Source organism: Morone saxatilis, unplaced genomic scaffold (assembly GCF_004916995.1).
Source record: "Morone saxatilis isolate NCDOM2014 unplaced genomic scaffold, NCSU_SB_2.0 Contig0, whole genome shotgun sequence".
Classification (NCBI taxonomy): Eukaryota; Metazoa; Chordata; class Actinopteri; family Moronidae; genus Morone; species Morone saxatilis.
Window position 1 is genome coordinate 11,039,533 of NW_023339650.1, and position 15,276 is coordinate 11,054,808.

Genomic DNA, 15,276 nt, shown 5'->3' on the forward strand with positions numbered 1-15,276 from the left:
TGTGTGTGTGTGTGTGAATGTATGATACTGCTGTATCCTCCGGCTTGTGTGTTGCACAGAACGCTGGCAACAGTAAACCAACTCTCTCTCATGTGCTCTCATGTTTAGCCAGAAAAGACAAGTTTCTGTTGTATTTTAAGTGTTAGCAGATTGTCTGCTGTATTCCTTCCCGAATCATCCGTACAATTCTGCACAGGTATCCTTTTCATCTGATATGCTGAGGCTCTGCTGGCCTTAATGGTTTTTGCTCGGAATGATTGCCTGTACATACATGCCACATACTCCACATAGCACATAGATGACTTTATGATTGCGCAAGTAAGCCTCCTGTCTGTCTGCGCACTGTAGTTGGGTTAGTGGGACATGGGGCACCCCTCAATCTGGTGCAGTGTCTTACACAGATGGTCACTGTCCCACTGTCCTGTGTGTAGGGCTGCATCTAATGATTATTTTCATCGTCAGTTAATCTACTGATTAGATTTTTAATTGTCAAATTGTCTACATTATAAAATGTCAGAAACTGAAATTGAAAAATGGCCCTCACAGGCTCACAAACCCCAGGGCGACATCTTCAATTTGTCCCACTTAACAGACCAAAACCCCCAAATGATTCACTTTGCAATTACATAATCTTCCTTAATGTATTTTTGCTTGATAAATAACTAACGACTGATCGATTGTAAGTGTTAAATTTTGCTTGATCCGCTAACTGACTGATTAATTGTTTCAGTGGGTGAGTTGTATGCACGTGTACTGTGACTATACATGCACTCTGTTGGACAAAAAAACAACACAGAGATGGTTGCACAGCATTAGCCATAGTGCTGACACCAGTCCTTGATCACAACATTACACACCCTATGGAGCACATTCGCTGTCGAGTCCTTTCGCTGCCTGCTCCGCTACCCTCGAGACTCAGTATTGATCACATCCCTGCGTCACAAGGAGCCAATGCAGCATAGCTATTGAAAAACAAGGGGAAAACAACCTCAAACACACACTTGCTGTGCCCTCACCTTGGCACGCCAGTCTGGAGCGAATGCATCAGGGCTCGTAAGGCTCATTGAGTCATTGCGGTCAAGACATCCTCCTTGTACAGAGATCCATCAAAAGCAGCACTTGCTCAGGTGACCTTGATGGATATTTTCAGAGGAAACGCAGACGCATGATCTGTTTTGTTCCAGCAAAGCATTGTCTGGGAAGGCAAGAGACATGTTCTGACATGTTAGAGGGAGCATATACTGGGGAAAATGTCCTTGAGTTATATTTCAGCTGCTCACAATAACCATGGTAACTGGGCTTGAGTTTTATCTGTGACATTCTGAGGCATTTGTAGTATTTGGTGCATGAGTCCAGGTGGTGCTGACTTTAATAGAATTCATCCTGAGACATCGGGATTCTTTATTTCACCTTTTCAAAGCTCAGACAAAAAGTTATTATTGGGCAAGAATTAACATTGAAATGTTATTTTTTTAACCTCTACCCATCCCCCTTTCTCCTGAGGGGTAATTAGTACTATAAAACCTGTTCATTTCCATGTTTTGCCAAATTTTGTGGAGATGTAGGCTACCCATATCTCAAGGAGACTTCCCCTGCACTTACCTCGAGGTGTTTTTTTTCTCCCCCAAACCCATTAATGTAAACCCCATCTCAATTTACAGTGGCTCAGAGGGGAGGAGTTCCTTGCTTTTGTAGGACAATGCGGTATACACTGAGGGGTACTTCTGGTGCCCTTGGAGGGAGAGAAAGAGAGAGTGTGTGTGTGTCTTTTTGTCAGGATATGTTATCTTTGTTTATGCATGCATACACAGTGGGGCATTCCCTCTGACCTGTCACCCCATTTCCCAGCTCTGGCCCCACATCGCTATGGTAATGTAACGGGCACAGCATCGGAACCTTTACTCCACATTGTGAATAAATAGTGAAATTAGGGTATAGCTAGTTGGATTTTTTTTTTTGGTTATATAGTACTCAACTAGAGAATATAAAGATAAGAACTGGTGGCTCGAGTGTAGGAGTAGCCACAGTGTGCACATTTCTGCCTCTTTAATCAGTCTTTTCTCTCTTTCTGCTCTGAGTTACAACATACCATTCTTGGTGTTACTATGGAGAACGTTTGTCTTTGCCTTTCTCTTAGAAGGTGCTCCATCTTGTGTGAAGGTGGCTCGTTGCATTAGATGAGGTTTCTGTTCTTCTAGTAAAGGTTCAACTGGAAGCGAACTCATTTAAAACACCGCCCAGCTTTTGTTGTAGCCTCTGCTGTTTCTAAATGCCTCCAGTCTCTGTCAGCATATCCATCTGGTTTGGCAACACAATGACCCACAAATCTAAATGATCAATAATTGTGATTCTCCTCATTGAACTGTTGATCCATTCTCTTGGACAATAGCTGTGACCTCCAGTTATGAGACGAGGCGGGTTATTTTCTTTTTCCGCACTGACAGCGACTCTGTGATTTACAAGCTAATGATGCTGAGGAGCTGTTATTGATGTGGGACGAATGGAGAGGTCAGCTCTGATTAGATTGTTGTCTGTGTGTCCACATTACTTTCCAGAGGAGGAGTCCATGTAAGAAACTGACTTAAAAACAATTTAATTTAGCACCTGTGTCAGCTTTTATAGCCTGGAAGGCCTAGGTTCCAACTGTAACCATAACCCTTTGTTTAAGCACTGTTGTTCTTTTATTGCCTTTTTATTGTCTAGACTTTGCAGCCTCTTTGCATACCAATATGCATGTAACCACCCGCTCTACATGCAGGATAAGGTTAATTGATTCCTCCTGGCCGACAGAGTCCCACTACCTCTGCATTAACTACTTTGCACTGCAGATGACTCTGAAACTAACATACTGGTATGTGTTATTGGTGCTCATGTATTATTAATGTTTTGTTAGAAAACCCAAGGGCATCTGATGTAGCCCCGGCTTGACACAGTGGGACTGTAGAGGCCTGCTTATTTACTGAAGAGGAGGAGGAGGAAAAGGGGTGGTGCTCAGTTTAGGAAGAGATGATCTTTAACACCCTGCAGGGACAGCCTGAACACTGGTCCTGTCTGCACTCTCTGATACACACAGACGCACACTCTCATGCTAGCGTAAGCACAAGGGGTGTGTTCTCTGCTCTCTCCCCCTGACAAATTTAGAAAGAACAGTTGCTCTCAGTCTTTCTCCTGAGGTGTGTTTTGTGTGTGTAGTATCTGCCCCCACCAGATTAGAGAAGAAAAAACAGGAATGAACAATGAGTTTACAGTCATACCTCAGCGTTTTTATTTTTTGTGACTCTGAGGATTATCAGTCATGGCCCCCGCACGTCCCTTTCTGTGCTCGCTCAGTCAATTTCATTAAATTGTGTGTCCTGTTCTGCTTAGCAGCCAAAGCAAATGCAGATTGTGCACACACAGAGGCAAACACACAAGTCCCCAGAGGACCCGGCCTTCTCCCTGCCACTCCCTGCCACTCCAGGCCGACGGATCACATTTCAGGATTGGTTAGGGTACACATTTGGCCCCGTCAGAGGCTGGCACACATATAGAAAGAACCCTGGTCCTGTTTCATCACTGTCCCCTTGGCTTATTCTCAAGGAGGTTTTAAATATCTCTGCCCCCTCTCCCTCCACTCAGTCCTGTTGGACACACAAGCCCTCAGGGTTACTCAGCAGCAGGCGACCTTTTTAGCTGCAGACTGCCGGGCTGCCAGCTCTGACTATTACTATTACTACAACTCCCCTGTGAACCGCTGACCCTTCTGAGGCTGATCCTGCGCCACTGACAGTTCTGTCTGTGCTTCAAAATCTTTTTTAATGTTGTTTTTCTTATCTCCACCAACCTGCACTCCTCTCAGACAATTCTCACTTTAGTCAGTAAGCAGGAAGAGTAGGAGTGATGGAATGAGGCATAGAAGGTTCAGGCAAGTGTGGGAGTCTGTTTGTTTCCAGACACAGGGGTCTTAACCACAACAACTTTAGTGTGGTCATCGCTCAACCTCATTGGCCAGTGACTTCTGGCCATTTTTCAGTGTTGTGGCCGGGTTGTTTTGACAGTGTGGGAAGGTTCCTGGGGAAATGCCACAGAGGTTGTTTTTTTTTTTTTTTTGTGATTGCAGGAATGCTAAGAGACCTTTTGTTTTCAGCTATGTGGGAAATAAATGGACATTTTTTCCTTTGTTCTTGCTGGCTCTTTGGTCCATGTTGTTCCTCCAAATCCTCCTTGATCCCTGGCTCTTGTTGGCTCGGGTTAAAATTGAATGATGTCCTGAAATAGATTTGAAGTGCTTTAATTGTCATTGCACGGAAACACTGTAGGGCATTGTTTTGTGAAATGTATGCATCAGGGATTGGCTTGAAAAATGAAGTATTCAGATTTTCGCATTGATTAACTGCATGGCTTAGTGGCTTATGTGTTTGGCCAGATGTTATATCATAACTGCAAAGCAAAGGACACTTCCACACCACCCACAAAGCCATGAACCTTAATTATTGAATGTTCAAACTGGATGGCATATGTGAATTTGGACAAATTACAGTGCCTCATTCACAAATGAATCCGATTCACATCTAACTGATAAAAATGTGACTTCCGTACTTCCATATGTTTTTCTCCTTTAATAGTCTATCTAGATAGCTTTAATACTGCTTCTTCTCTGATCTGGTTCTTCCCTGAAAGTGTTTTATGGCCAGTAATAAAAAACAAGAGGCCACTTCACTTCAGAGGTCCTTTGCCTTTTCATCTCTGCTGCCTGAAAGCACTCAAAAACCTGCAGCCTCTCTGTGTATTTTCTCTGATTAAACTAATCAGCATTGTGAAGAGAAACATGCCCTTCCTTTGCCTGTTTTTGTTCAGTCAGGAAATGAGTTGTTGTCAATAATTACCAGATGTTTATCTGTTGCCAGGGGTACTGTATGTCCTGTGATCAGCACACAGGGTACTGTTGCTATCAAGCACTGGATTCCCAAAAAGCCAGAAACTCCGACTGAGCTGCTTTGGGATTCGACTTATCTGACCTGCGTCAACTCTCTCTCTCTCGATCAAATAGTTACAGAGACAGCCTGTGCATCCACGTCAAGCTGAGTTACGTTCCTCTCTCTCTCTATATTGTGCATCTTATCTGCTCAGCTCAGTCACCCCTTCAAGTTGATTCAGCCTTTAGGGTGTTGTCAGGACTCAGGAGTGTTGTTACAAAGATGGAAAAAAAAAAAAAATCTTCCTCCATTCTAGTGTTATGCCCTCAGAGCTGTGGACTAACTATTGTTCTCCTTGACCCCTGTGCTGCAGAGATGGAGAATGAGGGAGCGAAGGCTGCTGGAGGGTGAAGTGTTAATGGAATTTACATAAGTGTAAGAGCATGGGTATGTGGGAAATAAAGTGCTATTATTCAGAAATAATGTTCTCTATATGGACATTAAATAGATTTTCTCACTAGAGTACTAGAGTACTTCTTGTATTATATATGTGTTTATTAACATTTGTACACACTGGGTGTCCTCCTTTTTAAAATTGGCATTTGTCCCCTTCTGACCTTCAGCTGTTACTCTACTGTGCTGGCTGCACATAGCCGACCCATCTGTGTTGAGCCTCCTGGAGGGACAGGAGCCCACTCTAAGGGGGATGGATGGCACTAAATGTTTTTTGACCTCTCCCTGTGGGATCGTTGCTACACACACACACACACACACACACACGCGCACACACACTCAAGGATGTGCTGGAAAATAATGTACTAAAACCAAAAATGTAGCCTGACAAGCGTACGGACCGGGGGTGAATTTTGCTGTGCACATTCATCTGTTTATCTTAACGGCTCTGCCAGCCTGTATTATGCCACTAAATGTAGCTGGTTGTGCATTATATAATGCAGGCTAATAGGCTAACATGTAACTGTGATACAGCTCATTGGAGGGACATTGTTGTGACAAGAGTCGTCCACTGATGTTAGCTGAGTAAAAAATGGCGTCTAACAGTTATTGTTAATATATTTAAGTAAGATTCTTTTAATAGCCAGACACAGATACTTTCTAATAATTTTCCAAAGCCTGCCGCTCTAATGCAAATTTTCTTTTTGGCTTTTGTTCCTGTGCGTTTTACATTTTGGGGGCTTAGTTGTTTAGGGGTGTGAATGGTGAGAGAGCAGCTGTTGAGAGCTGGCAGGGTGCTTGCACAGGGGGTGTCTGTGCGCATATGTGTGTGTGCGCGCACCTGCAGTTCGGGGGGGTGGGTGAGGTTTGGTGGCTTTGGGGGTTGTTGGGAGCAAGCACAAGTGTTTGCAGGAGGCAGGGTTTTGTGTTGCAGATCGTACACTTGGTTTTTCTGCAAGCATGCAGTGACATTTGAACATATGTGCCTGTGTGACGAGACTGCAGTGAAGTCTGACCCATCAACGCCAAGACTGGCTTCATACTCTGCTGTCACAGTGTGTAAGAGGCGCCTCTGCTGTAGAACAGTATAGAAAGTTCTTTTTCCTACCTGTGTTAACACCAAACAGTATGAATGGATATGAATATGATCACTATCACTATGTTGTGACTCTATTCGCTGAGTGTTCTGCCACAGTAAATATGTTGACATGAACATTAAAGTATTACAGGTGTATGGTAAGATCACGTAACCTCAGCTCTTTATATGTTTTAGTCTTTTATGCTTCTGTCCAATTTTCGAACTGTTGCCAAGGCAATGGACCTCACGCAGGACAAACACTTTACAGGCATATATAAATAAATATGGTTAAGCATTTGCTTTGGTATCCTGGCTAATAGATATGTTTTCTTGAATACAAAGCATGAGCTAAGCTATAAGGAGTTGTGACTTTGTGTATGAACTTTCACTTTGTTTTTCAAGCTCTGTAGATCTGGAATCTGCATTCTGTCTTTTTTATTTTCCTCTTGAGGAGTAGTCGGTGCAGGAATCGGAAGAAAGAGGAGGATGTACTGATGAATCGGCCAAGTTCTTGGCAGCAGCAGAAGATTGGGCGGGGGGGGCGGCGGCATCGCTTTTAACACCATGAACCAGATTGTTGTGCCATGTCTGTGAAGTAGACCGGCTGAAAAGCTGCAGGTGCAAGCTTGTGGCAAAGTAACACCTAAGCCTCCATGCTTACTACTACAATGTGGTTATACACCCAGCACAGTTGTGCCAGTCATGGCCGCTCATCAGCTGAAAGATTATCTGCCAAACTCTCAAATGCTGGAACATTATCGATGCATAGACAAACACACAGAGTGGTAACAGACTTACTGTGTTGGACACTGCATTGAGAGCACTCCACTAGTGTTTGTGATCTAGCAAGAGTTATTGAAAAGAGGTAATGTAAGGATCTCCTCAGATTGGCTGGATGACGCACAGTTCTGACAGAAGGCATAATAACTGCACGTTTATGTCAAGTAATGGAGGTAAATGCCCAGTTGTCCCATAATGACTGTTTGACCAGGCTGTAAACAAGTTTCACCTAGAAAGGCCTTTTAAACCTTAAATATACCCCTAATCTCACAAATCTGGTGACTAATCCTAACCTAGAATAGCAATTTGTTGACCTAACAGCTCGGCCAGAAAGTGGGAAAAAAATAACAAGCTCAACAGCAGACTTTGTGTTCCTGCCTGTTGCCCTGCCTGTGCATCATGTTCTGTACATTTCCAAGGTACATACAGACCTGGACTCGTTTTAAAAAAAGTGATTTTATTGCCGGAAAATGTTTGAAACTGCCCACTCCAATCGTTTGTTATAAGCAGGTAGTTTAGGATGAACTAAAGATTGTGTGTATGCTGAAATTATGAAAAAGGAATGGGAGTAAAAATCTCAAAGAAAGATGGATTAGGCGGGAAATCCACAAAAGATGATGGATTAGAAAATTAAGTAGAGGGCAAAAGGATTCACTAGATGTGGCAGCCTGTGAAAGACTTCTGAGAAATTTTAGACAGTGAAGTAATACGAAAGGGAGGAGGCATAAAGGAATGATGATATTTCTCTTGGTCTGTGCCTTTTGAATGACATTCCATCACTAAGGCAGTTAAAGAGAGCTGTGTTGATTTGATTGGCTTGTCACAAGGGGAGGTTGTGAGGAAGAAAGAGAGTGAAATAGATTTCCAACTGTCTAATAAATAAGGCTTTATAACGTTGGCATTGATGTTGGGAACTTTTCTCCTCCGTACTAACCTGACAACAAACTAGGATTGCTTTGTGCATAGCATTCACAAAAAAACCCTTTTTAATTTAATATGACACTAACATCAAAAGTGAATCATCACTCGCTCGTATCAACAACCTTCTGTAGTTCGTGTGAAAATAACAAGTGCAACTGCGTACAGTGCTGTTTGCCACAGGCTTTATCAGGTTTACCTTACAACAGACTTTCACTGAGAACAATAAATGAGCCTTGGTTGAGCTTTCCGCATCAGTCAGAGATATGTGCATTCAACCTCTACTATAGAGGTGGGGAAAGAAAAAAAAATCTACTTTTGCAACCAAGTATCACCATCAGTATTGATCGGCATACAACGTGTAAGTCACGAACAAACACATTGTTTCATTCAACTTAAATCTCAAAAGATTTTCAAAAGGAACCCCCACATGATCAAATTTGATTCCAAAAGCGTGCTCTAAATCTTTTGTCCCAAACAGACATTTGTCCATCTGACAGTGATGGATTTAGAGTCCCAGTCACATATTTTAATGCAGCACAGAAGCGTGAGTAGGCTTGGACTGACCTGATGTGCATCGCTGGCTCGGTTCTCCTTCCACCACCATGTTCCCACTCATTCATTTTTGCCACTTTGACATTTAGATTTCTTCACATCCAGCCATACTCTCCCAGCCCCTTCTGCCCCTTGAGTGGATTCTGGTTGACATCTGCAGCAGCAGATTTGTGGTCTTTTGCTGTCCGTGCATGTCTAGAACCCTTAGGCCAGCATCAGAATCAGCAGAAAATGGTAATTTGGTGTCAGAGGTGGGATCCGTGACCCCTCTTACGCACACAAAAGTTTTTTTTTTTTTTTTTTTTTACTGCAAAAGATGTGTGTTTGGGGTCCCTCAGAAAAGCCTTGCATGCTAGAAACTAAAGTGGTGGTGAAGGTGACTGCTACAACAAAATTCTTTTGTGTGGACTAGCTGAATTATGCCTGCACATCGTTATGCTGGGTTGCTTTTGTTTTGCCTGATATCAATGAATAAAGAAGCACATGTTCATGGCTGGCAGAAGCGTGGCCTCCCTGGCAGGCTGACTACTGTACCGTAGCCTCCCTCCTGCAGCTGGGGAGCAGCTAGAAATAGAGAAAAACCCTCCATTCTCTTTTCTCTCATTTTCTAAATATTTGATTTAGCAAAGTGAGCCTGGGGAACCCCTGCATGGAAAAGTAGTAGGTTGCATGGACCTTTTTATTAGTGTATTGTTTGGGCTTATCCTGCACAATGACAAATATTTGGGCATTACTCTCCTGCAGTGAGTATAACAAAAGAGGACACAAAAGCAATCCAGTGAAGCATGTACAGTCGATTTATGAATTGGATCTTCACCTGCCCTTATTGTGTGTCTGACCTCTGCACCATCCATCATCAGTCACCTCATCATCACATGACCTGCATCTGGAAGAGCGACAAGGTCACGGGGTCATAGTTTGCTATACAGAATACCATAGCAGGGGGAAGCGATGGGAAAGGCAGACCCACGATGCCGATCAAGTTCTTTGCGCCCCTTGTGACTCGTCATGTCTTTGCTTAAGGGGTTTATAACAGTAATGCCTAGAGGTAAAGTGGTACCAAAGCCTGATGGGTGGCTTGAATATTAATTTTCAAGTAGGAAAAGGCTTTGATGTTGCTGTTAAGTCATGTCAGGCTCTTGACTCTTGGTCTGTACCAGCCTGTACTGACTGAACACCAGGATCAAAGTTCTTTACTGTATTTGATCCATTCAAATATTCTACAAGGTATGATCTGAATGTCATACTTATCTCAGCCTTTTACCACCCACTGTTCTGCCAGTGGGACGCCTTCACTGCTTTTGTAGACTGCTAGTACTACTAAATGTTACATCTATACGAAGCTGTAATGTATGCATGAGTAGATTAGATTGTCCTCTTTTCTGCCTTTTTTTCTTATAGTGTTGTTAAAGACATTGACTGTAGAGTTGACACTGTTGGCTGTAACCTCTACTACCTACTTCTACTTCAACTTTCCCTGGTCTTTTTTCTGTAAACGCCCCCTCACAACCTCTCTCTTCATTTACATCTCATTTACACCTCCCAGACTGTTCTTGTTCTATAGGAAGCACTTGTACAACTACCCATATAGACCTTTTAGTTCATTTGATGCTTAATGCAGGAACACACTCAATACCGCAAAGACAACTCCTCTCCCTTGGCTATGAATGAGAATTTGTACTTACTTACGGTATGGACAATTAGTTGATGTAACACTATGGGCCGTACTTTTTATACTGGCGCGGTGACCAGCGCAACTTGGCAGTGCTTCTGCATCTATATGTGCATTAATATTAGTGTTTGTTATAGTATCTGTTGTCCAGCATCTGTTTATTAAACCCCTGCAGACACCTGAAGGCAGCAGGACCTATGTTGATAAATCTGCAGCCTCCAATTTGAGTAGAGCGCAGTGCCATTATGTACTGTGTTTACCTTCATATTTGGACAATTTATAACGTAAAATATGAATATGATGCGTTCATATTAACTGCTAATGGATTTAGAGCAAACATGCCTTTTGCGTTCTGGTTGTGTATGGGTATCATCTAACTCATGCAGGATCATGCAGTTTGTCGCACAGTCCTTAACTGTGCGTGTGCGTGTGCGTGAGAGAGAGGCCACAGTCCCTATGCATGCCCTCTGGGTAAAACTGTAAGGTTAGGACTTGTAAGAAGACACTGCTATGTCAGCAAGTCGCCATGACAATGCCGTCATTCCCCTATTTCATTGTCTTTTTTTCCTCCTCTTGTCTCTCAGCTGGGGAAGGTCACATGACTGAATAGATCCCCATAACACAGGGATACATAGAGCACTGTCCCTCTCTTTTGGTTTCCAACAGCAGCCACTGCATAGATCATCTATCATACAGCTGTCTCCCACAGCTCCACTTTCCAAAGAGCTTTAGGCATTGAGCTGGACTGTACAGTGCAGCGTGTCAGAATTCTGAAGTGTGTGCTGATGTATTTTATAAAGTATATGTTAGTAAATAAGCAGAATAGCTCATTTAGATATTTTTCTGTCCCGTAGCAGGTAAAATCGATTAGTATCCCATGTCAGAGTGAATAGATAATGTGCGACGCATAATGCTACATAAATCAAATCTTGATTAATGCAGAGAAGATGTGATTGCATCTTTTAGAGATTAGACAGCTCCGGAGTAATGACTTGAATACAAATCCAAGGTTGTTGTGTTGCTGGCATCCATTCCCAGGCTTGTTTGGAGGTTGACTGAGCTTTGTAGGCTAATAGCCAGGTGGAGCACTACATAATTCATTGAAACTAAGTTTCTAGCCAGAGAGAGGAGAGGGATTACAGCGCCAGGCTCATACCTCAGCAGCCTTTATTGCAGGATAGTGACAAGAGAAACAAATCCCCAAACAAATGTGACTTACTGCATATGGCCTGCATGTAAACATAAACATGCTCTCATACGCGTATTGCACTCAATTTAGTTTCCGCTTGTGTGGAGTTGATAAAAGGGCAGTCTGACTGACACTGATGATTCTTCTCAACCTTTTAACCCTGTGGTGTTCTGACGAGGCAGTAAAAGTCCTGTCCTTTTATTTTGTCCACATAATTAAATCAAATCATGAATCTGTGCTAATGAGTTTGACCACCGGGAAGCTGTTTTCATTAGGGTGCAGTGTGCTTCCTCATCAGGTCTGGTGGCTTTGTGTTCTCTTCCTTCGTTCTCCGCCGCTCTGACTCAAGGGTAAGAAGAGCAGAAGGTCAGGAGAGGTTGAGGGGGATGGGGGACACACCGCAGACGCCATTTTATTATGTCTGAAATTCCATTCGCATCCAAGGAAACTATGGAGGCAGCTGGGTGCAGTATATCCCAGAATTCCTTGCATTTCTCGCAGTCTTTTAGGGAAGGGAAGTTTGCCATTGCAAGTTGAGCTGTGAAATTGGTGCTGTGGTATAAAATCTCATTGTCTGTAATGATGATCGAGCCATAAAGCTGAAATATTTGGCTATTGGTCAACCGTTGAACAAAATGCTTCTTAAATTCTGCTTTTCTCTGTTTTATTGTGAATTATCTTTGAGTTTTGGATTGGTGGTTCTGAAGACACCATCATGGAAAACTGAGGAGAACTTAAAGGAGAACTTAACAGTTACAAAAAAAAAAAAAAAGGAATAATATAAATTATTTGGAAATGGAAAGTCATTAGTTGCAGCCCTATATAGCTACAGAAGAGAGGCAAAGTAGTCTCACACCTCACACACACCTTAAGACACAACACAAGCTGAGGTGAAGATTAATTCACCATTTTAAAAGCATCAGCAGCCACCTGGGCTTTCACCTTTGTGTAATCATGCTTCTGATTCACGCTTCTTCTGCTCTTTGCTGCCATTCTTCTCTTTCTGTTTCACCCTCATTCATTCCTACAAGCTCTGAATGAGTCAGTGCCACTCATGAATAAAGAGAGTCGGGAAGAGCAGAGCTCTTACAGAGTGTGGAGGAGGCAGAGTGGAGACAGCAGAGCCGCGCTGGTCCCTGAAGGTTAGATGTGAGAGGGATGTTGCTGAGCCAGCTTTATCACTCTGTTACACAGCAGGATCAGTCACCATAGACTGCAGCCCAACTCTTCTCCTTTCCTCTCCCTCTGTTTATTTATGTTCCATCACTCTCGCTCCCCCTCTCAGATGTTATTCTGTTTCTTCCTACCTCATCTGTTTTTCTTTGCCTCCGCTTTCTCTCTCTGCTACTTTTCTCTAAGTTTATCCGGTTTTATTTCTTTCTTTATCCCGCTATATTGCCTTTCTCTTATTGTCGAGTAAATCTCCTCTTGCTCTGCCTGACACCACGGTGTCCATCCATCACAAACAGTGGAGCAGAAACACTAGATTGGGGTCAATGATGCACTATAAAACTCTAACCTTATCCCTCCTTCACCTTTACCTCTGATGCCTTTGGACCTCCCCTCTCACGTGCCCATGTGCATGCATGTCACTACTCTTGTGTGTATTTAAGAGGGACTCACCATGGTTGACGTTAAAGTCAGAGTTGTAATTGAATCTTCTTTCCGACGCTCACACATGTATTTGTTTCTTGGGGCTTGTGCAATAAACTTTTTCTCAAACCTCATTAATATCTTGTCGCTGATATTGGATTCTCTATGTAATATGTTAACTTTCATGCTCTGTGACTTCATCCTCAATTTGTATCTTTTCATGCATGTCTAATGCATATAACAAAGTCAGCGCAAAATTACCACAACATATTGAAAGTCAGACTGGATGGTCACGTAGAGTGTTTAGATGCTGACTTTGTATAACATATGAGTGAAAAGCCAATAACTGCAATGGAGAGCTCCTAATCCATTACCTCCACACGCATAAAAGGCAATATAAAGCCTATAATGCATTGTCCTTCACATGCTGTTGGTAAAGGACTGTTGTGTAATTGAGTAAAGTGAGCCTGTGGCGCGCCATGCGTTCTGCTTCGGCATGCACCCCATGTGCTTCACTGACGTATGTCCCCGCAGCATGTGTGTTTGTGTGTGATGGAGCGCTGCTGCTGTGCCAGCATATTCCTCAATCCGATGGCTCTGACCTGGCCGCCCTTCAGCCCGGCCGCAGCCCTCCAATCCCTTCATCCCCAAATATCCCGGCTCGGTGCCAAGCGGGCAGGGTTAGGGCAACGAGTGAGTCGCGGTTTATGACTCCCTTCGTCCTCCAATCGGGCATAACGCTGTTAATGTGATGGATGGAGTGGCAAGACAGGCACATAACACAATCGCCCAAGGGGGATAAAATATGGCGGCCCCTGCCTGGCCGCCTGAGAAAGGGGAGGGTGGGGATTGGAGGGCAACCAAAGGACCATACTTGGTGCGCAACCTTTGCCTGATGACTGAACGGCTGAATGCACCCGGTGTGTCTGGCTCAAGCCAAAGTGTGTTTAAATGATGGTGTGTTATATTTGGGGCAGGAAGGTTCAGCAGTCTGCAAGGGGAGGTGATGAGAATGATTCATTGATATGGTTTTCTTCATATGGCATTTCAAGAGCTGAATCACACAAGAGATTCGCTCACTGTGGTCACATGTGGCCCATTCATATTTTCATTATTAACCAGCTCAAAACTATAGGATCATGTTTATTACATTTGCTCAGTCAAGAGGCAGGAGATCTGAATCTGAAACCCCTGCAATGTATGGAATGTGTACCAGCCTTTCAGACAAGTCTAGTTGCTGTTATAGCCAGCCTTTTATATTGCAGTTGCAAATAATTTTGCCGTGTACCACAAAAGCGTGATTCACTAGCGTAGGTTTTGTGAGACATTTTTAATTTCAAGATGGAGATAGTAAGATAAGACCTCTTGCCGTCCTTGCCAACTATAATTAATTGTTTATTGTCTCTTGGTGGTAATTTATCCAGTTACACTGTGTAACGGATTGACTGCTGCAGTGAATTGACTCTAAAGCCAGCCGGATATGAGAAATGTCTCAGTGAAAGGAGTAAAAAAGATAAAATATGACATACAATGGGAGAGAGGCAGTAGAAGTAAAAGGAGGATGGACACCTGCTTTAGGTGTTTAGAGAAGTCATTCATGTCTGCTCGTGTAGAGAAATGATATATTATATTATAAAAATGAAACACACACCTCAAGAGCAATACACTAACACACACTTTATATATATTCTGTATATATATTTTCAGTGCAAGGCTCCTACCTTTTCTCTTTCATCACATGCACAAACTGTATATGTGCAGAAACCTGCATAGAAGACTGATCACCAGAGTCATTGGTGCCAAGGGAATTGACCATTGTTGTCTTGCATTTTGTGTTCATGTGTGTCAGCATATGTGTGCGCCTGCTTTAGGCTGATAAGAGGATTTGTTGAAGGGTCTTCTGTTCTTTTAAGCAATATTTCCCCCTCTTTTTCTTAATAGTTTTGTTTCAGGATGCCATGATTTAATTAAAGCTGTGGTAGGCAGCGTCATTGTGCAGAACTTCCATAATAACCTGTCAGCATATTGTATTTCAAGTGGTTTGAGAGAACTATACTTTTGCACTTGACTTTGTTTTCAGGCTTTAGAAAATCTAGCCTGTGACGGAAGACTTTGGCCAATCATAGGTCATTTCAGAGAGAGG

At 43.0% G+C, this 15,276-nt stretch overlaps 1 protein-coding gene across 1 annotated transcript in view; it reads left to right on the forward strand.

Moving 5' to 3' along the window:
• LOC118324384 (solute carrier organic anion transporter family member 5A1) overlaps positions 1–15,276 on the forward strand; it is a 32,792-nt gene that overhangs the window by 2,156 nt on the left and 15,360 nt on the right. Inside the window, 3 exon segments of the mRNA XM_035656700.1 lie at positions 5,068–5,144; positions 12,572–12,682; positions 13,668–13,826. Of these exon segments, the coding sequence (XP_035512593.1) occupies positions 5,068–5,144; positions 12,572–12,682; positions 13,668–13,826 (347 nt within the window).